At 38.1% G+C, this 21,591-nt stretch overlaps 1 protein-coding gene and 1 long non-coding RNA gene across 6 annotated transcripts in view; one reads left to right on the top strand and one right to left on the bottom strand.

The window, feature by feature from the left end:
• The window catches only part of meis1a (Meis homeobox 1 a), a 211,246-nt gene extending 198,974 nt beyond the window's left edge, over positions 1-12,272 (bottom strand). Inside the window, exons 1-6 of one of the 2 annotated variants that reach the window (XM_072265438.1) lie at positions 11,637-12,272; positions 11,157-11,383; positions 10,426-10,567; positions 9,800-9,850; positions 8,723-8,773; positions 7,637-7,789 (exon numbers count right to left, since the gene is read on the bottom strand). In XM_072265438.1, coding sequence (XP_072121539.1) covers positions 7,637-7,789; positions 8,723-8,773; positions 9,800-9,850; positions 10,426-10,567; positions 11,157-11,383; positions 11,637-11,648 — 636 coding nt within the window. In that variant the 5' untranslated portion in view covers positions 11,649-12,272. The remainder of the gene's footprint in view (positions 1-7,636; positions 7,790-8,722; positions 8,774-9,799; positions 9,851-10,425; positions 10,568-11,156; positions 11,384-11,636) is intronic. The other variant, XM_072265437.1, reaches the window with a different exon arrangement.
• On the top strand, positions 12,132-18,913 carry LOC140201396 (uncharacterized). Of its 4 annotated transcripts, none has more exons than XR_011886854.1 (5): positions 12,132-12,274; positions 12,627-12,681; positions 13,150-14,528; positions 15,102-15,236; positions 16,526-18,913. It is a non-coding gene; the product is annotated as an uncharacterized lncRNA (long non-coding RNA). The 4 variants fall into 4 exon arrangements; XR_011886853.1 differs by lacking the exon at positions 12,132-12,274 and adding an exon at positions 12,332-12,419 and having other exon boundaries at positions 13,150-13,887; XR_011886852.1 differs by lacking the exon at positions 12,132-12,274 and adding an exon at positions 12,332-12,419.
• The last annotated feature ends 2,678 nt before the right edge of the window (positions 18,914-21,591 follow it).

Genomic DNA, 21,591 nt, shown 5'->3' with positions numbered 1-21,591 from the left:
CATCTTCACATACCTGTAAGTGAAGACAGCATTTCCTTCAATAAAGTTAAATATATAACAAACACATTTCCAAATATCAGTTTAACATTATAAAGACACAATCCCTTACATGGACAAATACAATTGCCACAACTATTGCACAAGACTCCTATCAACTAAGTTTAATCAGTACATATAAAGTCCATACAATTGTGCAGTTCCAGTTTCCTGGCCAAGTTCAATTATGTGACAAAAATTTCATGAACCACCATCCTGATGAAGAAATCTAATTCAATCTTCTAAACTGTTTCATGAATTTTCTAATATATCCATTATTAACCGATGCCTTAAAAGCTACACTAAATTTCATCTGAACAGAGTAATCTGCTGATGTCTAAGACTTAAAGAAACAACACACGATAACGTTTCTATTTTGTAGCTAAAGCCATATGCAGTGCAGGTAGGCTCAAGTGGAAAACATATTGATTAAGATCTTTAACTAGCAACTGACCAATGGTAATAATTCCATGATGTTTTTTAAAGCTGTGCAAGTTATAATGTGCCCCGCTGCTACTACAGTGTTGTCTCAAGAACGTGTTGGATCACTGTTATCAAATTAGACAAATTTTACACAAGCTTTTGAAAACCACATCAGATGAAAGCGGGATATTAAGAAAGGAGGTTTGGGTTATTGGAAGCAAGCCCTCTTAGACCTGACTCTAGGATGGTCCCCTCTCTGGGGCAGATTACTTTCCAAAATGCAGCCTGAAGCTATTTTCCTTGTCATATGCTGCTATGTAAGCTTTACATATACAACATAAATTGTTTTTTTTCACTTTCTGTTATTTTAATTATCACCAGTATTTTCAACATGTACCTGATAATAACCAGATGTGTTCAGTGTACCATGAAGCAATGTGCTCTATGCTACCTTCCACAGTGTGTGACAAATTTAGAAACATTGTGCAAACTAGGTCTTCTGGATAATGCTACAGAGAGCAAGTTCTATTAAACATAAAGCAATACTTATTGGTAATCATACATCATGGCAACTCCCCAATTTTACCTTCCATCCAAACATACTGTACCTTAATGGCATCCAATGATAGAATTGAAGGAATCTTAAAGTATTGGGATTTGATCTCTTAAGAATGAAGAAAATTTACATGATTTTAACTGAACATGTCTAATTAAGAACTGCACTTGGTTCTCTTTTTTGTAAGGTTAAAGCTAAACATCTTTTCTTAACTTTTTTTGCTTTAAAATTAAACATTTAGAATCTAGATTTACTATTTTTGAGTTCACAAGTCATGAGTCAACCTTAAAAAGTAAGAACTTAAGTACAAATGGCACCAGTCACCAAATAGATAATACACTTCAACAGAAATAAATACTGTACAACTGAAGATTTTCGATCAATAGCTTTAATTTAATAAGGTACAACTCAGTTTAAATGTAAGGCAGCCTGCAATAAGAAATTAGCAATTATCTCTTTGAGGGTGTACTTTTCAATACACTACATACAATTAACACTACCATAGAGTCTGTCTAAATTACTTAACTTCCTGAAAGTGAACAACCACAGGTAAAACCTCTACGGCCCACAATGGCATTTAAACTAAAATAAAATATCAGTCTTGCAATAAGACATATATCATTCAATGCAGAGCTGTATAATGAGATACAAGACCAGCACTGGCCAGAATGTAGCTTTTACATCACAAGTTAATTAATTTCCAATAAATCTTTGCAAAATTAAAGACACAATTATGCAAATTTGGATTTAAAAGAACACTCTATTTTACTTCCCAGTTAGTCTATGAATTTAAAATTAAATTGCATAGTGCTTTAAATGTAAAATACACAATTTTAAAATTCTGGTATGGATCATTTTTATTTGTTGCACCTACGTGATTGCAATGTAACCTTTTTTTACAATTCAGATTTACCTTCACAAAACATCATAGGATAATTGCATTAGCAAAGATTATTATGAAGAAATAAAGTCCTTTGCTTTGAAATGTACAGCCTGTAAAAACTAAATAATTCTGTGGTACTGATGGCAGAATATCTTACATTAGAAAATAACCAAGAAACTGCAAACCATCCAGCAAGAAACATCCTGCTTTGGATTATAAACTGTTGCAAGTACAAAGTCTGTCCTACAAATGTCATACTGAAGTTTCTTAATTTTGTAATCTACATATGAAAGTTTAAAATTTAAAAAAAATAAGCTGAGGTTTTGGCCCATGTTACAAAGCACCAATTATCATGTGTGAATGTGTACGTTCAACTCTGAACAAGATCAGATCACCATAAAAAATGGAAAAACAAGCAAGCATGAAAATGACTACTGAGAAGTGGCACAAGCTCAGCAAGAAAAGAATGGCTAGGTTTGATACCATGAAACAATATATGAAAAATAGAAAAATAATCTGAGGAATAAACTTTGTAGCAAATTAAATAACAAATGAACAAAGATGTAGAATGAGCACAGTTTATGCAAACTGCTGACTCCACTGTGAAAATTAGCAGCCGAACACCACATTTTCAAAATGCTTCCCAACACTGCAAGCTGCCCTACAACTCCTTCTCCTTTAGACAAACATCCAGAAAAACTAATGCAAACTTACAAATACAAATACACCAGCACACGAAACAAACATTTTTATGCATATTTAACACTGAGATATCTTATATATAAACCAAGATCCTCTGAAATATACAACCAAACCGAACTATTGGCAAATCAGTCGAATCAGAACATACAACGATATTTACCCATTAAAAAAGTGTAGAAATACAAGGCAGATCCAGAACTGATTCTATTCAAAATCAGTTTTAATTTCAGGCTTTTAACATATAATACAGTTCTCTGATTAGAATTCAAACATGTATATACCTGTTTCAAAACCTTCTGGGTTATATAATGAGATCCACACACTGTTTAAGTATGGAATCACATGATAACTCCACGTGGAACTCTCCAATTAATATGCAAAGACAGTACTTGACAAAGCTCTAAATACTTCACAAATCATCATCCTTCTTGCTCTGATTACAACCTCATATCTGCAGCCTGAAGCTAATGATTACATGAAACTTTTAAAATTTTATTTCTCAAAATAATATCAAACATTGGCACAAATTTTATATAAAACAAACATTATAACATTGTTAGACAAACCTATATTTGATTACCAATATTTTAAGTTAACACTCAAATCCTATACCAACTCCACAAAATGTAAAATGTAAGCACTTTCAAAGCAGGAAAACATTATAGTGAAACAAACAATTTTCATAATATTTAGCCACTGGAGTAAATATGTTTAATTATAAGTTTACAGTTAACTTCCCTATTAAACCCAAAAAATGATTGTCCAACACAAATGGAAGTGGAATCTCAGCTTCTAACTGATACTAACTGTAATGGAAAAACTTATAGTTTCAACAAAATTTTTGGTGGATTTTATAAAATAAATTAAATCAGGAAATGAACAAAACAGAATAATAATAATAATAATTTGCAATAAAATGGCCACTGGAGATAGAGTTAAGAACCATTTGAAATTACTTGTTACCTGATAGACTTGGAATACAGATTATTCCACGTATACGAGGTGATATGTTTTTACAAGGGTTATTCTATGCTTTTCTTCAAACATACATGGACTGGGTAAACTAGATTAAAGATATTTGTAACATTCTCAAGTTTCAGCTTGAGAATTTTGCACAAAATCTGAAGAGTACAAATGCATACTTGTTCAATAACTCACTGGGAAAATAAATATTAATTAATCCAAAGCACAGCTTATGAATTTATCCAGTTATCCCTGAACAAAACTATAACCACAAAGTCACAAGAAAACTTCATAAATATGTGACAACAATGTATTTAGGTACACAGAGTAATTCTCATTAAAATTAACTAAAAACCTTCATCACAACTTTAATTATCTTATACCATTGAAGTTATCATTGTGCACTTCATTAGTAAAATTAATTGCCGAGACATCCATACATCCATTTCCCCTTGTGTGCTATTCTAATTTCCTCATGGATAAATTACTATTGGGTATTCAAATGTTACATAATATAGACACATTAGAAAATTTGGAACTTCATTTCAAGCCATCTACAAATATGGATGTACTCTGTCACATGAATCAAGAGATTTTACATACATTCAATTCCATGTTCGGTAGATCTTAACTCTCTCTAATACATTGCACTATGCTACAAAACACAGGAAGTTGCTACATTGGAAAATATGGGAAAAAAATCAAGAAAATTTAAATTACCATAAGTATATTATCTGCACAAATTCTGGCTCAAGCCCCCGCTAACCTTCTTAAGCAACATGAGTTCTATTCTTGTGATTTATGTCATCATTAGAACTGCTAGATTGAATTATTCAATATCTAAAACATATTATGTAAATTCAATTCATGCTAAATGTTAAAAGTTTATTAACTGACATTACAGAATGAGGCCTACTGAATTATATTTTGCTCTGTAGACTTGTGTTTCTCTTCTCTATATAACCCAAAGAAAAGTTTTTGCAGGTACATGCCACACAATGCAATAATGAACATTATCAAAATACATATAATCACTGAAAACCATTATTTTTATTTTTGAGGAAGTACAGCATGCCATGCCAAGACAGTAACTTCAAAAAAGATTGGAGCATGTTGCTGAAGGCCAAGTGTGAAAGCACATAGGGAGAATGGAAAACTTCAAAACTCCAGGGATAAGTGTGAGAACAAATCTGGAGACAGAGTCAGATCTAGGCAGTGGACACTGTGACCACAGTCAACTAACTGACCTTTGTCCTAAAAGCACGAAATGGGCATTGGACAGTGTGATGTCTCCTGACAATTCAGACAATGCAACAACTGGACAAATGGAGGTCATCAGGTAGCGTCAATAATTGCAATAATGCGCAAGGTAGGTCAAATTATGGTGCCAATCGTGTACCAATGAGCAAGGTGTGTCACGTGGCAGTACCAGTCGCTGCATCAACAGGTAGGATGGGACTCCCATGCCTGACTGGCCGTGACTGGTGCAGGAACCTGAAAGCAAGGAGTAAAAAATGCAATGGGAAATGCCCAGAAAGAAGGATCTAAAACTGAAGCAGAACTAATTGAATCAAGTAAAATTTCTGAAGATTTGAGGGTTTTTTTTGTTTTATCCGTGACTTTTTGTGCAAAGGTGGAAAGAAAATACTGAAACAAAATCTGAGTATCCAGTTCCAATGCAGAGGCGACCCAGTTTTCCTTTTTATACCATCCTTTCCAAACAAGCGCAGAAGCTATATTGGGCAGTAATGGCCACCCAATCGTACGCGAAATGCAACAAAGCTCAAATCTGGGTGTGTAGGTGAGTGTGCGGAGACGGGGGGGGGGGGGTGGAATCTCACTTAAGCACATCTATCTGGAGCATTTTTGCTGTTTTCCTCCAGGTAGGCAAGCGACCTCAGCTCACGTGATCCTTGACTGAGCAAATGTTTTGTTGGAAGTTTACATCGAAACCGAGGTCAGAAACCGGATCAGCCACATTCAGGAGTAGTGTGGCGTTTCTCACTTCGTCGCTTCCTACCCCAACCCAACGATAGTTCAAACCAACGTGGAAAGGTCCTCGGGGGCGCATATGCCATGCCCTCCACTCCAGTCAGGAATGCAAACGAAACGTGCGTGTTTACCAAATACCTTCCCGTCTCTTGGCGTTGTTGGGAACAACACAACTGATTATATTCCCCCCCCCAGTAACAGCCAGAGGTCAGATAATAAAAAATACATATGGGGCGGTGACACATCAATAAAGTCACGAATCACTACTGAAGTCACAAAGACATGAGTCTTTCACGAAAAACACGCAGGAAAGTGAGCAGCGAGGGATGGAGGTGCCACAACCATCGCCTTTAAACTTTTCTCATGACCTGCTCTTATTTTTACATAGTACATAAAAACTTTCCTTAAGAAATGCGCCCTCGTGAAATCGAAACCGCAGCTACAAATAAGCCTGATTTCTGCTGTGTGCAGAGTCGGGGCAGAACATTAATAATTATTCGCTGTAGAAAACGAGTATAAATCTTAATTTTCGAGGCAATTAACGTGTTGATTTCACTCATGGCCTCCGGCAATCCGTGTATTTTTTTTCCGTAGGTAGCTCTCATGCTTAGCAAGGTCTCGACCCTTAACCAGCAATTTTTTAACAGAATGTATATGGCGATTTAAACAGAACGTAGTATACAACGTATTTTTAAAATTTCTTTCTAAAGCAACCTAGCAATATCAAGCGGGTCCCAGATAACTCGTTTGTGAATAATGTTTTTTCTCATCATTTAGAAAGCTGCAGAATAGTATATTTCATTTCAAAGCAACGCATTATTTTTAGAAAGCTTCCAATTACCTTCCCTTCTCGGAAGACGGACTATAAGAAATGATTAGGCGTCCTAACACATTCTAATTATATGGTTAGTCTGACTTGACCATTCATTTCCCTAGATTTTGTCTATTAAGCGTCAGAGCTAAGCCAGTTCCTAATTGTTTTAATAATATTGCAAAGCGATATCAGCCCAGCTTTTCAAGCTGCTTTGTGAAATTTACTGTCTCACTTAAGGACATACTCCTTGGAAAAGTAGGGTGTTCGATTTAAACACATACGGTAGAAAGTCAAGCACATTCGCAAACAGTGCAGCACAGAGGGGAGAAGGGGTGGCGTGGATGCGATCAAAATCAAAATAAAATAAATCTGATCTGAAATGGCTAGGGTGAGGGCAGCGAGCAGTTGGCTGCGTCGCAAGCGGGAGCTTTTTTTTTATTTTCCCCTGCATCAGACCACTGGGCAGCATCGAATTTGATGCGTTCTCTGTGGTCGCTGCTGCCCCATCAAAGGCTTCCATTTGTAGAGCCATGGCCCGGGCGGCGGTGAACGTTACAAATAGCTGCGTTCCCATGGCACTGGCCCTTCGCTCACACTCTCGCCGGTTCCGCTGCGCCCCGGCGTTGCAACAGACACCCGGCCCCCTACCCTTCATTTCAGAGAAGCCTCCGGGGAGGGTGCGAAAATTAAAAACGAATCAGATCGGCTGCAGCGGGTCTTTCAGACCATGGGCTTCTATCTACTTATTTTGGCCAGCGTCTCATCGGGCGTCTAGCTTATAACAAAGTGCGACGGTTCTCTCTCGCTCTCTTGTGCACTGGGGCAGCGTCCCGTACACCGCCTGCAAAACGTGGCTCTGCACGGCGAGTGCAAACCGGCAACCCGCAAGGCAAAGAGGCAGAGGAGAAACTTCCCAACTCGCTCTCTCCATTCAGCTAGCTAGCTTCAATACAGCATTAAAAAAAACCGCGTCTCCTTCCCCCTGCAGTCTCGGCCGCAACAATTGCTTCCCTTTTATTTTAGTTTGCAAAGAAAGGAACAAAAATTAAAAGCGACGAGGAGAGGTTCAACTTTCCAGCTTTCTCTCTTGAAGACACTGTCGCATTCCCGACTGAGAGCCATGCTTAAGGAACACATAGTAGTAAGGGGGGTGGGGGGGATATTCATTTCCATGGGAATTCATATAACAGGGCTTGATAATATGCGAATAATACAGAGACATATCACTATAGTAGGCATTCCAAATGCAAATACAATGGTTCCATACCTGGTCTGTAATGTTAACTGAGGACGATCGAGTGATTTCCTCGCTGTCTGATTTCGAGCCGCCTTCTCTTTCATCAATAACCAAATCGATGGGCATTTTCCCTTTCAAACAGCTTATATACCGATGGCAAAAATTGTCACATAATTCGTGTACCTACAATTGGAGGGAGCGAAAAATAATAAGGCGAAAACAGAAAGATCCAAATGGAAGTGACAAGTGCACGTTCGGCCTATGACATGAGCTTCAAAATAGTTGCAAACACTCGGGAACGTTACAATTATCCTCCGGAGACATACGCATCAAGAATTTGGAATAACTTCTGCAAAATAGAGATATCGCTGAAAATTGACAGTGACAAGATGATTCACAGCTACAACATATTCAACACCCGTGTTAAATTCATCTGCTCCCGGGCTGTGGCCATTAGAGGATTGACCTGCATGAGTGACATTTAAGGTAAACAGTTTAATTTCATCTAGTTATTTCATTATAACCTTTGAGGAACTCTGAACGCACAAAGATGAGCAGAATTTGAATATGGCCCAGATGTCTCTCACTGGTGAGTCCTCATATACACTGCCAGAGTCTTCAAAGAATTATATTTATTTCAAAGAATTATATTCATTGTGGCGAGGCAGATCAGATTTTAAGCATAGTAAAATAAACACGGTGCTCGCAGTTTCCGTCACACGTGTATGATATCTCCTTTTATATTTCATTAAAATATTCCCCGTGGACTAATGGGACAAAATATTATGATTTGCCATCTAATTAGTCATAATCGGCAGATTGTTTTCGCCTTTAGACTGTTCAAAATGTTTAAGCTCAACAAGAAAAAAGAGGATTTATGCTAAAAGATGATCAAAATTAAATCCCACCGTGAGATTAGAAATGAACAAAACGCCGGGGCGTTTGTGGTCAGGGTTTTAGTGGCATAAATTGTAATTAAACAGCAAGAGAAATGTGCACTAGCATTGACTTTGACACTAATTACAATGGGGCAGAAACCAAGACACTTATGCAAATCTACTCGCACTAAGAACTACTTGGAACACATTCTTAAAAAAAAGGAACATGAAAAAGTACCTTCTCTAATTCCAAAAGGTGAAACCTTAATACTTGTATGGCTTGAATCATCTGAAAGCAAAGATGTATACATCCATTAGCGCCCACGGCACAAAAAATGTTGACATTGTTTGCTAGTTCTACTAGTTGAACTTAATATTTCAAAATGCGTGTGTGTGTGTGTGTGTGTGTGTGTGTGTGTGTGTGTGTGTGTGTGTGTGTGTGTGTGTGTGTGTGTGTGTGTGTGTGTGCGTGTGTCTGTATGCGTGTGTCTGTGGGTCTTTAGGGAAGGAGAGAGCACGGTAGTCAGATATGCCGCAAAAGCAGTATAAGATTATTATTGCCTGCTCAGCCTTTTTCATCCTTTCTAGGTAGTGATTTTAATGTCAAAAGTTTACACGGAACGCACACACAGCTGTCAGAAAATACCACCAGGTACAAGTGCCAGACATTCGACAAGCGTACTTTTATTCCCTTTATCTGCAACCTTCCAAAAATTATATAAACTTTATTTTCTAGGGCACTGGAAATCAGCAAGGGCTTGGGAAGTACCTACATTTTTAAAAAATTACTCTAAATTCTTTGGTACATTGAGTCAATCGCGATTTATGTTGGTAGACTTCGAGTTTTAAGGGAGTGGTAATAAACCGGGAGCTTCTTACTATTTCCCGTGACTTTGGACAGAAACAGTCACAACTCACACAGACACTGACACACACTTACATACACAGAAATGTATGTACATGCGCGCGCTAGCGCGCGCGCGCACAAACACTAAATAAATAAAAATCGCGCATCATCTTAAATGGGGTGACAGCCGTACAATAACTAAACGCGATGGTTATCGCCTGTGACAGTCAAAGCTATCATAAAATCAAAAGCACAGATTCGCAATGGATTGTAACGATCATTGTCCTTGTTTACTGACTCCCCAAAACATTGGACTGTGTTAAACTGAACGTATCACGGTGCATGTCGCAATTATTTCCAAAGGGGCACATGTAGTTTGTTGATTTTTTTTTTGGTTTGGTTTAATGGAACACGCTTACAAATACGTCTGCATCTCTTTCCCCTTTAGAAAAAAATAACCAGCCTTACCAAATTATCCAGCTCAGGATTGGAAGAGAAAAGAGGTTTCTCTGCTCGGATCTAAAGTGAGAAGATAATAACAATGATCCCCCTACTCAATGTAGCATTTGTCACCATCAATGTGTTCAAACAGATTTCTAAACTTTTCTTTGCACTTAATCCACTTTACCATTACATATTCACAGTAGGCTACATAAAAGATGTATTTTGTTTATCCAGTATTAGGAATAAATTATTTTGTTTGGATAGTGATTAAGTTACTGTTATTTTTAAAAGAAACACTTTAAGACATGAATCGTTTTTAATATCAAACATTTTTTAAAATAAAGCTAAATTGGCCATGTTTCCACTGGCATTTGCAGACTTGGTCTCAACACGCTCCGCTTGTAACTACTTTGGAGAATTGTTCATTTCACTGTTTTATCCTGATCAAACGTTCTGAGGTAGTTAAATTTTATATGACTGCAATTTCTTTAATTATTTTGCTCATCATGTAACAATTTTTTGTGTGTGTTTGGCTGTAAGTTTCATAAGACATGCTGCCGTCCAGGGGAAACATTAGTTTAGCCATTTAAATTACTGGTAGTTGTTTTTAAACGGTCTTAAGATTGAAGTTGACATGCGTGCTGGCTGACCTGCTTAGCGAACACTGCTATATCTTCATTGAAAGACTCGGAGGAGCAGACATCACCGCCTGCTACCCCCGGTTCTCGTGGAGTACAAGTTGCTAATTCACATTTCTCAAAAATCAGAGCTAAAAGAGGAAACAGCGGATGTCTGCAAGAGAGGATTGAACGTCAAAACAGTATAAAAAGTAGAGGGAGAGTTTCTCTTTTTTATCTCTTGTAAGCGAGCGAAAAACTTCAGCGAGAAATACTTGTTGATTTCTGGCTTTACATAAATTACAATCGTAAATGGTGGCAAAAATAGTTACTGGAGATTCGCCGCAACCCTTTCTCACTACTGAATTTTTCAGCAGTACTGTACTAAACGTATCGATCAACGCAAACAAAAACCACTGAAAATTTGGTAGTTAAATGCCCCAGAAGTAAACTTTAAGCAGCCATTTTGGACGCCAATTTTCAGGATGCTTTCAGTGGGGGAAAACACTTGCAAAGATATTTATCAACATCATCAGCAATGAGCCATTTTTTTATTAACAATTTCAAATTAAATTAAACCGGCTCATTATTCGAAAACATCGGCTCTAAATATCTTCCATAAAAATAAATTAAATCTCAAAGACCCTTTAGGTCCACAAGTTAAATAAAGTTTCTTCTAAAATAAAAAAGAATCGTTTCACACATCCTCTGCCGCAGATTAGAAATAATTTTAATAATAATGATAAAATTTGCCAGCAACCCACCCGTAAATGGAATCTTTATCTCTCTTTAACGCATCGTTTACTGAGGATCCCATGCTTGGCGGCATTGTATTCGCATGGTTTGTGTGCGGGTATTGGTGACTGTGTAACGGCGGCCCGTGATTGAGGTGGTGGACGGGCTGCATAGACCTGGGGGCGTGAGGATCACCATACATAGTTGTCGGTATCCCTACTCCATCCATACCACCGTAATGTGAGATTTCATCGTACTGCACGGCAACAGAGAGAGGGGGAGAGAGAGAAAGAAAACGTAAGGGGAGGGAAATCAGCATTTCGACAAACTTAAAACTACGAATCGCACCGTACAACTTTATTCTCGAAGTTCTTGACAGAACAGGGCATACAATATTACTTGAACGGTTTGAAGAGCCAGTAAGTACCGCGCCGTGTTGTCGAAGCAACCCGCAATTCAGTTTCATCGCGTTTGGCAATTGTTTTACAAACTGCATCATAAATACTTACCCTCTGCGCCATCGGCCTGCCTCGAAGCCTCTCTCTGTGGCACTTTCAGCTCTACTCTACAGGACCAATATTAAAAAGAAACAAACACGCCACTCCAAAGCCAGATCAAGATCCCAGTAGTCCTTGTGGATGAGCAGCTCCAGAGTCTTCGGCTTAACTTGGATGCACTCACAGAAAATATTTCTGATCAGCGAAAAATATATATATATATCGATATGTAAGATATTGTTTTCACACAGCAACTCGGCGGATAGAGAATCTCGTCCCCCAAAAGCGAGCAAAAGCGCCCCTCAAACAAAACTGCCGAGTCTCATGGCTTTTTGCCACTCTAGCTGTCAATCAAGGCAAGGTTGTCAAGGTAGTGAATGAATGATGATCCGCCGTGCACTTCCACTGGTCGGGGGACACCTCAGTGATGGCAGCGGGATCTGCCCGTGGGAGTCCAGCTCCGGATCGCCTTTATGTGTGCGCTAAAGCTGCGAGCGCTCTGTGCTTCGAAGAGATGCTGCACCGTGAATCTCACTCTCCCCGGAGTTTGGAGCTCTTTAAAGGGCTCGGTGCCGCTGCCCCAGTGTTGCAAAGCCAGAGGTGGATTTGGAGAGAATGCTGGAACCCGGAAGCAGTGGTGGCCATAACAGGTCGCGTCTTACACAATGCGCACCGGACTACCTCATCTCTCATACACAGGAGGGGTGGGGGGGTGGGGGGGAGAAAGAGGGAGCTATCCATATACACTCATATAGACATCCGAGAAAAGGCAATGCAAACCACGCCATCCGGCAGGTATACATTCTGCACTCTCGCTAGTAGGCTGCGCAGTTTATATTTTCCTTCCTTTGTTTGAAAACTGAATAGCTGAAAGCTGATTGTCCACAGCGAACTCTTGACTTCCCACACTGTCTTCAAAACAACGTGCGGCTATGTTTTATCTTCTTTCACTCCATGGCAAACTTTAAAATACTCATCCTGTTATTTATTTATTTATTGCAGCTCCGTAGAAGTGGAGAAAACATTTGGAATTGATGGCAATAAAATAGGGAAAAAGGTAATTTATTCAGCATAGACTTACTTTTTGGTTTTTGCTAAATTAACTAGGGCAACCCGCGGTGCTTTAAATTTCCTCTACTTTTGTCTTGTGCTTTATTTAGAGCTTAAATATTTCGAGTAAGATAATATTATTGTATGTCATATTTTGGTGCAAAGGTTGTTGCAGAATTTTCCGCGGTGTGGTTTACGACAAGCGTAGAAGTGAACCACCAGTTTCCCAGAATGGGATGTTCATTTTGCTCAAATTTTAGTTTAATACGTTTTACTATTCCTTGTTGTCACTTTCAATTGTCATTGTTATGCCTAATTATAGATCAAGTCAATAATTACGCGCACATCCTGTGGCTTGAATTGGCTCGTATTACTTTACAAAGGGGATCGCAAATGTATGCCTGATGCAAAAAGTTGTGGTCACTCACGCTCTGCATTTCTCTCTCTCTGTCTCCCCCCACCCCTTGTCTAACAGGGAAATGAGCTAGCCCGGAGCTCTGTGGGCGCTGAAGCTGGAACCAACGTCCAATCAAAGAGTGGCGTGGAAGCGCTGTAACTCTATTGGATTTAAGAGTGATCAATCATCACTGCACGCAGAAGTCGCCTGGTTGATTGGGTTAAATTGATGAAAGGGGCGGATCCATATTTCAGTATTAACTGAATCCCACCAGCTTCACTTCGGTCCAAAAAAAACCCTCTTCGGTTCTTTAGAGCAACCCTTCTTCGGCATATCTATTAGAATAACTTTCTTCTGCAAAGGATAGTTTTCTTTGTCCTTTGTTGTGCTACACCTGATTGTTTAAACTGGTTAAATCCTCACTTTAAGTTGCTTTTAAAACGTGTTTGTAGGGAAAAAAAGACATGTCCAAGAAAGACCCCAGTCAAATAGCAGGGGGAGGGGGACACATGAAATAAAACAATATTGACTCATAAGCTCGAAGGTCCATTTTTAAAACTGGCGGAGATATTGCTAATGTCAAAAATTGCAACAAGTTGTGAACAATAACTGCATGAGACAATGAGCTAGATATGCGATGGCCCTTCCACTTCCAAACAATAAACCAGAAACACGTATTTGTTTAAAAACAATCAAAAACATTCCAGCGATAACATGCAATCTACATAATTCTGACGGACTCCTGCATACGACCGGAAAATGATTACAGATCCCAATCCGACTCTCGCAAGTATTAAAAGAAATCGAGTGTCTCAGGTAGGAAGTTATTTTTTCTTATAGTTCTTAAAAAGAATAAAACCATTTATTCGAAATCAAAAGACCCGTGCATCATAGAAGAAACACGCGTCTTTAAAAATCTAATTCAAATATTCACCAGAACCTATCCCTTAAATGCACCCCCTTTACCCGAGATAGGAAGTGACTTGCTTTTAGAGTGAAATGTTAGGTAATATGAAATTGTTTACTTGAATTTTATTTGCAGATCATTTTAAAAGTTAGTATGCAGTATTTTACGGAGAGGAGACGAGGCGACGGGTAAGGGCAGGGGCTGGGGAACATTGCGTGCCTGGGCTCTCCGACAGTCGCAGTACATTGACCATAAAACCACTGCTCGCTGTAACAATCAACCTTCATTAAAAAGGATGAAGCAATAAAGTCTTACAACTAGCAACACGTTGACCAAGTTCCACTAAATCCTACACAATCAGATAGCAGTCCGCAAAACTTTGGGGCAGTTCAATCGTAACACCACTGCTTATTGCATGAAATCACAGTGTAAAATGGGAGAGGGAGCGACAATTAAACCAGAATGAAAATGTTGGATATCACTTCTTTGTATAAGCAACAATATCGCACCCCGATAACGCAGCTGGCCACTTGAACGTGTGCCGAATACGGTGAGCAATATTCGACGTGGTTCATTCATATATATTAAGCTATATGTAGAAGACGTTTTAGTTAAGTTCTATAATGTCTGATTTGTAAAGTATACCCTTTAAATTTATCTTTTGGAAATCATAGCAACCATTTCAATATTTGGCAGGTAATGGTGACTTTTATAACAGGTTACTGATCTATTTACGCAGGTCGTATTAAAGTCACTGCGCGTGTACATGCAATTCAGAGACTGATAACCTTCATAAAATTATATTCTTAGCAGTAATTTTCATATGATATAGACATAACCCTTTTCAAAATATTATGTCCCTTCATCTGTTTATCCAATCGGTGATAAACCTGGTTTAAAAATCCATGAATGGCTAATTTCTCAATCTTATTTCTTAATAATCGTTGCCATTTGATAAACCTGTAGCCATTGAAACCGACAAGCTCGATGGATAAGTATTAGTTTTCCTATCTTCGGCACATTGGCATTTTGATTATGTGATGTGATGTACTGAAAGCTCTCTCTCTCCCCCCCCCCCCTCTCTCTCTCTCTCTCTGTCTCTGGTGATTATGCGATGGGTTAGGAAAAAGATGGGGTTGCTTTTTCCGCGCCGAGCAGTACAGCGCGTACCCGCCGAGGGGGCAGAAGCTCACTGGCGTTATCCCGCTCACATACCCCCAACCTGCCAATGTGACAATATTTGTTGGCAATCGAAAAGGTAAAGTAGAAAGCCGGGAGGCGAAGCGTACAGACGAGGAGAAGGGAGGAGGGAGAGGGAGGGGGTGGGGATACTAGAAAGAGAAAATCAAGTGAAGTTAATCAAGGTCATTAGTTCAGGGGATAATGTGGCCAGGGCTTCGAGCAGGTTTAGAGAATTCACACTGTGAAACATTGTTAAAGGTTTCCTCTCCCTTGGTCGTGTTTCAATTGTGCCCGAGGTTTGCTTTCCAGCAAGCAACCTTGACAAACGGGTATATATAAAACCTCCGCACGTCAGCGTAAAGTTTGATCCCGTTTAGATCTCCAGTGATATCGGGCACGGTTCGTGTCTGTCCCTTTTATTGATAATCTTCTTTTCCGTTTAACGTGGAAGCGAGATTTAAACAAACTTTTGGCCGGCTAGGTTAACGCGACACACTTTTTTATTTGGTAGATTTTGAAAGGCTGAGTTGCGCTTTGTATTTGTTTGACGGAGACTCTCTAGATGGGTTGGGGGTGGAGGTTGAAACAGAGGACTCCCTTGTCCACTCCCTGTGTCATCTGGAGGTCAGCCTGGGTTACAAGACAGCTAAGATTCTGCAGCTCCAGTCCGAAATGATTTCAGGAACCGGGGGCGACTTTTTCCAAAAAAAATCCATGTCTCGGCTGTATCCCCAAGGATGGCGGTAACTCAACATTCAGCGCCGCCGCCTTTCGCTTAACGTCCCATCACTATTTGAAAAATAAAAAAAGAGGACATCGTAATCCAGGAATAATAACAATTTGAAACAAAAATATATCTTTGAAACAAAGTTAACAATTGGCGAATAATCCGTGTCTCCAAATTGTGAGTTGCTGGAGGGTCAAGATGTCGATTAATTTATTAATCTAAAATCGTACTGCGATTGTAATAAATGCAACTTTTACGGGGTAATGTTGATTGTGTGTTCATAACATCGTAACATTATTGAATTCTGACCTTTACCTTAAAAGGTTAACAAAAGTCAAAATAGTTCGTGGCAGGTTGGCAGCATGGTGGTCTTTTGCTATAATATTTTGATAACTACAATTTACAGCACAGTTATATACTGTACAACAAAAATGACAATATCCCTTAAACGTGCAGATTATCATTAACTACACATAAGAATATTTTAACCTGCAATATGTTAAAATATGTTACAAGCGCCTCAGTGAGGGTTGCGTTTTACTCTGTGAGGAACATTCCTTTAGGCAACACAATATTAAGGATTCCTGACTGTTTCCAGTAAGATAACAAATAAATGGTTTTCTCTTTTTTTTCTGAAGACGTTTTATTTTACGCCTCGCGTTAACTGGGATAAGTTTGTCGGCTCGATCGCATTCCTGATGATGGAGTGAAGTGTACACAACGTAATACTTTGTACTTTTATTTCGCTTAAGCTTAAGTATTTAAGAACAGCCAAGGCAGAAGTCAGTTCTATGGAAGGGCATGTAAACAAAATTGGTTAAAATTGCCATCAACAAAATTGACGGGCTGCCATATAAAGTGTCCGATCTCGGGTCTAGCAACAGTGGAGATGGATCCTTATCGTTTCCCTCATCCTCTCTGAAGCTGAATCTCTTGCGCCGTCTGCAGGGCATCGGCACACCACCACCAACCCCGAACAGTTCCAACCCCGTCGGCAGGTTCCAAAAAAAAGAGTGAGAGCCGGCCGTGAGATTCAACATCATGCCCGTTCTATGTAATACCGCTGACTGGGTTTACACCCCACATTCTTTTACTTACAGAATCTCTTCTGAGTAAGGAACTTTACAATGATATTTTTAAACTGTACGACCTGTTCCTATTTCTGACCGATTTCGATAATGAAAGCGTTAAAAAAAAACGTTAACGAGGGCGGACTGGCGGAGTTGCAGATTTGTAACTTGTCACGTTTTAAACTTTTAGCACCGTCTCGCGGTTACTCTTCGCTACCTGTCGCTGCACTGAGCTCTTCGCCGTGAAATGATTGAAGGTGCGATATACGTTTAAAAACAAATATCACGAAATCACCAAAATATTAAAACAAAGACACGGGGAGATCTTTAGCAACAGTTCGAATCCCCACTGTAGTTATTAGGAATTCAAAGCGACAGTATCCATCGAATCACTAGCTGTTTAGTTTACATTTAATTTCATTGGCGCTTATTATTTTTGTTAAAACAAACTCTTTTCATCAATCGATATTAATGCGATTTGGCATTGAATTTACAATATAAGTTCAGTTTTTGCATTTGTAATTTTTATGTATCAATTCGTTTAATCAATATCTATACAAAACATTGATTATCGATTAATTGTGGTCACTTGTTTTAGTTCCGGCGCTGTAAGTATTGGTGCAAACATAACCAACAATGATCTGCAGAGTTTTCTTTGCCTTCCTGTCTTGTACAGGTGCTGGAAATTCATTGTAAATGGCGCATTAATTGAAAATCTTTCACATTAATTAATTGACGAGTTTCTGAAGTATTATAGACCAAAGGATAATTACGGGCAGCAATTTTCATGATTTATAATCACTTTCCAACTATCAGTTTGCATTGCTCAAATGAGTTCATAAGCTCAAATTTGCAAAATGCGTCAATATACATTTTAATATCTGTACCTGAATGGTTTAAAATAATAATCACTAATAAAGTTTTAAATGTACAGATATTGCCTCCCTGGTTCTTGTCCTGTTCCCGCACGTATATAAATACAAAACATAATTAATTTTAAAACATGTGTAACACATAATATTTTAGATATTCAAATGAATCAGATTTCTGTTCTTAAAGGACTTTTACATGGGGTCAATACATTCATTTAAAAATTAATCTTTACTATATGGTGTTGGGAGACCATCTGCAGACTTCCTGCCATCCCGCAGTTGCTTCTAAACAGAACAGTGCAGGCCCAGACAACCCCCTGACTGCATTTAGTCATGGATTTTTGACGTTCCGTCGAGATATTGCAGTCGAATGCTGGTTAAGTATTCAAAAGCTGCTCGGGTTGTACAGTCCGGCAACAGTAACAATCTCCCCAACAGGGAAAGTAAAAGAAGACGCTACAATACCTGACTTTTCGGAATGCTTGACGCACTGCAAAATGTTTTCTACCGGAGATTAAAAATCTTTTCCAACATTAGTAAACTTTTATAGGCACGGCAATACGCTTCTAAAATAATTATTTTTGCATGTGAATGAACTACAGGCAGGATCTATTTCAGTAACATAATCTAATCACCCCATCTCTTCGCATTTGTACAAGCTTCTAGCGAGAGTTTTTCCAGATGAGTTTATTACTGTGAAATGTAGTCGAGAACAATACTCAAAGGGGGTTTGTTCTGGAGACAATACCAACCGCAGAAATATTTTACATGAATCTAAACACTACCTTGTTTTGTTCTGAAACGTGTCTTTTATTTGGAAGAATGTTGATATTCAGAAAAGGTTTTAATTACAAAATTCATGTAATTAAAATATAAGATAGATTTGTTTAATTCTTTGAATTGCTGGCTGAAAAGAAAATCAGTGTCCACAACATCAAAGATAATTAAATGTTCTAATAATATCTTCATTGTATATAACGTGATATTGATCTTCGGGGTATGTTTAACTCTTTCAGTGCTAGCACTGTCTCATGTATGTCAAACTGTGAAATTTACAGAATAAAACATGACTGGCTAAGATATACCGAACACAATAACAAACACCTTATTATAAGTGTGTTGACATATCTCTTGATATTTTGTTAAAATTGTTGATTTTAACATGTACAAATTTATTATATTTTGCAAATGAACAATTGCATTAATCTATTTACATATCTAATTGCACAGATTTTACAGATTCAACACGTCCTTTTGAATTTACTTCCTCAAATAGATTAAATAATCCTTCTTACATTACCAAAACCATTAAAACAATTACCATTTAATTTAAATAGGTTGCTGATGTAGTGTGGTAAAATATCCGGGTTAGAGACATCAAACTCATTTGTAAACTATGATATATATTTGACACATATTTATGTTCAAATAACATCCTTATGTCCACACAGCAATGTATCAGAATAGATTTAAGCCTAAAAATCTGCAGTTCAATTTTGCACTATGGATTGTGCTGCCAGTCAACAAAGATATTAAATAGACAGCATTCATGGTTTTTAAGAATTAAATGTCATATCCATTTCACTTTCAAAATTCATTCTTTTTATTGTGATAGAAAATTTAATTAGAGTTTTCATATACAGTTTAAATATTTTTACTTCAAACAAAAGTGCTCAATAGATTACTTGGTATCATTAGTAGTATTGAACACATTCCTTGCAAGTGGCCACCGTTAAAATAATACAAACTTCTTACAAATAAAATGCAGCTACCACTGTCCCCAGCTAGTGTTGCACTGTACTGAACTAAAACTTGCTTCAGAAGCAACCCATGGATTATTTTGCTTCTCTGTTTCTTTATGATTCTTTTTCTCCATGGTTAAGTTGTGATCCTAAAATTACCAATGACATAATATTTATCCATCATACTTTAGTTACTTTATTTCATCCTAGTGAGGTGAATGCCACTGAGAAGGCCAGCATTTATCACCCATCCTTAATTGCCCCTTCGGAAGGTGGCAGTGAGCTGCTTTATAAATCAGTGTCGTGCCTATGGATAAACTACTCCGGCAATGTGTAGCAATTCTGAGGCAGCTGAGTGGCCATTTCATGAGCAGTTAAACATCGGCTACATTTCCATGAGTCTGTAGCCCCATTCAGGCCAGGTCGGGTAAGAACATCATGATTGAACCACTAAGGGATTTGCAACAATTCTGCAGTTTAAGGCTCAGAATTATTAATCCCAGTTTTTCATTTCAGTTTTATTAAATTATTTAACTAAAGTTAGATTTTTCGTCTGTTGTGGTGGGATTTGAACTCAAGTTTCCAGATCATTAATCTAGTCTGCTACCATATACCAGAATATAAGAATAATTGTTTAGAAATAGATTTTTAGGTCATGAAAATATTGATTAGATTTTGTCCATGTATGTATAAAAATATAATGCGTTAATTTACACCTATTAGCCTATTGGATACTTGCAGAGAACAGTTCAAAACATTCAGTTTCAATGTCTATCACGTAAAATATTAGTCTTTCATTATGCTTCAATATATATGATGAGATAGAAATGAAAGTGCTCTTTGTGTCAAATTTTCCTGCAACATACCTTTCTGAGGTGATAATACAGATTAAATACATATGATCAACAGTTCTTGCATAAGCATTCAGACTGAAAATTACATTTAAAGGAAATTTAAAACGGTTAAACTGACAATCACAGATAGAAATAAAAGTTAGCATGGTACACAGTTAGCTCATTTATTATGATCAAAATGGTGGTAATTCAGCCTATCAGCACCATGTCAGTTCTTGGCAGTGCAAACCTATCTGTTCCATTTTTGTTATTTTCCCTCTAATGCTGAAACTTGTTCTCCCTCACACGCCCATCACTCCCCTTGTATTCTACTTAATTTCAGAATAATAAATAGCAAAATATCGTATCAATGGTCCAAAGGAGGCCGATGTGATATGACGATATGCCCATTGTTCATCATTTATGAAAACCAGATAACTCAAGGCTGAATCTTAGCTTCCATCAATTTCACAACTTATAACTCAGGGTGGACATTTGAGTAATAGCACTAATTGTACGGATAATGCTAATTCAAGCTGAGAGCTAAAGTGTGACAGCAATGTTATGTGAACAGGCGTCAGTAACTGCTTCACTGCTAATAAATGGGGTCATAGAGTCATGGAGCAAAACAGAATGAAAACAAGCCCTTTAGCCCAACTGGTCCATGATGACCACAGCATTGAGAATGCCACTGCTGTGAATAGTCTTGTTCAGAGATGTGAGCGGAATGCACAATCAGTGACTAAAAATGGGATTTGCAGCAAGATTTGAAGTCAATAGTTTCCATTTCTGTATTGGATATCTCACAAGCAGTATGACAACATAATGACCACAAAAACAGGGCTGGGTTTCATTTGCACATCTAACACTAACATGAAAACATCACTGCAAGGAAGTCCGACCAATTCCTCACAAGGCATTTAGAGTGGTCAATATATTTGGCTTTGCCATGATCTCATTCTGGAAATCAAAAGAATGAGGCTTTTCTTTTTGGACCACGGCAACTGGTCTGTGCTGGACAAAATCCATCTCACTCCTTCACAGAGCAAGGAAACATTGAAGAGACTTGGAGAAACCAGGGTTGTTCTCTTTGGAGCAAAGATGATTAAAAGGAGATTTGATGAAAATTCTCAAGACCATGAAGTCTTTAGACAGGGTGAACAAAAAGAAACTCTTCCTCATGGTTG

The sequence above is a fragment of the Mobula birostris genome, chromosome 8 (genome assembly GCF_030028105.1).
Source record: "Mobula birostris isolate sMobBir1 chromosome 8, sMobBir1.hap1, whole genome shotgun sequence".
NCBI classification, from domain to species: domain Eukaryota; kingdom Metazoa; phylum Chordata; class Chondrichthyes; order Myliobatiformes; family Myliobatidae; genus Mobula; species Mobula birostris.
Note: the sequence above shows the minus strand (reverse complement) of the source record. Positions and strands in the feature narration are given on the sequence as shown.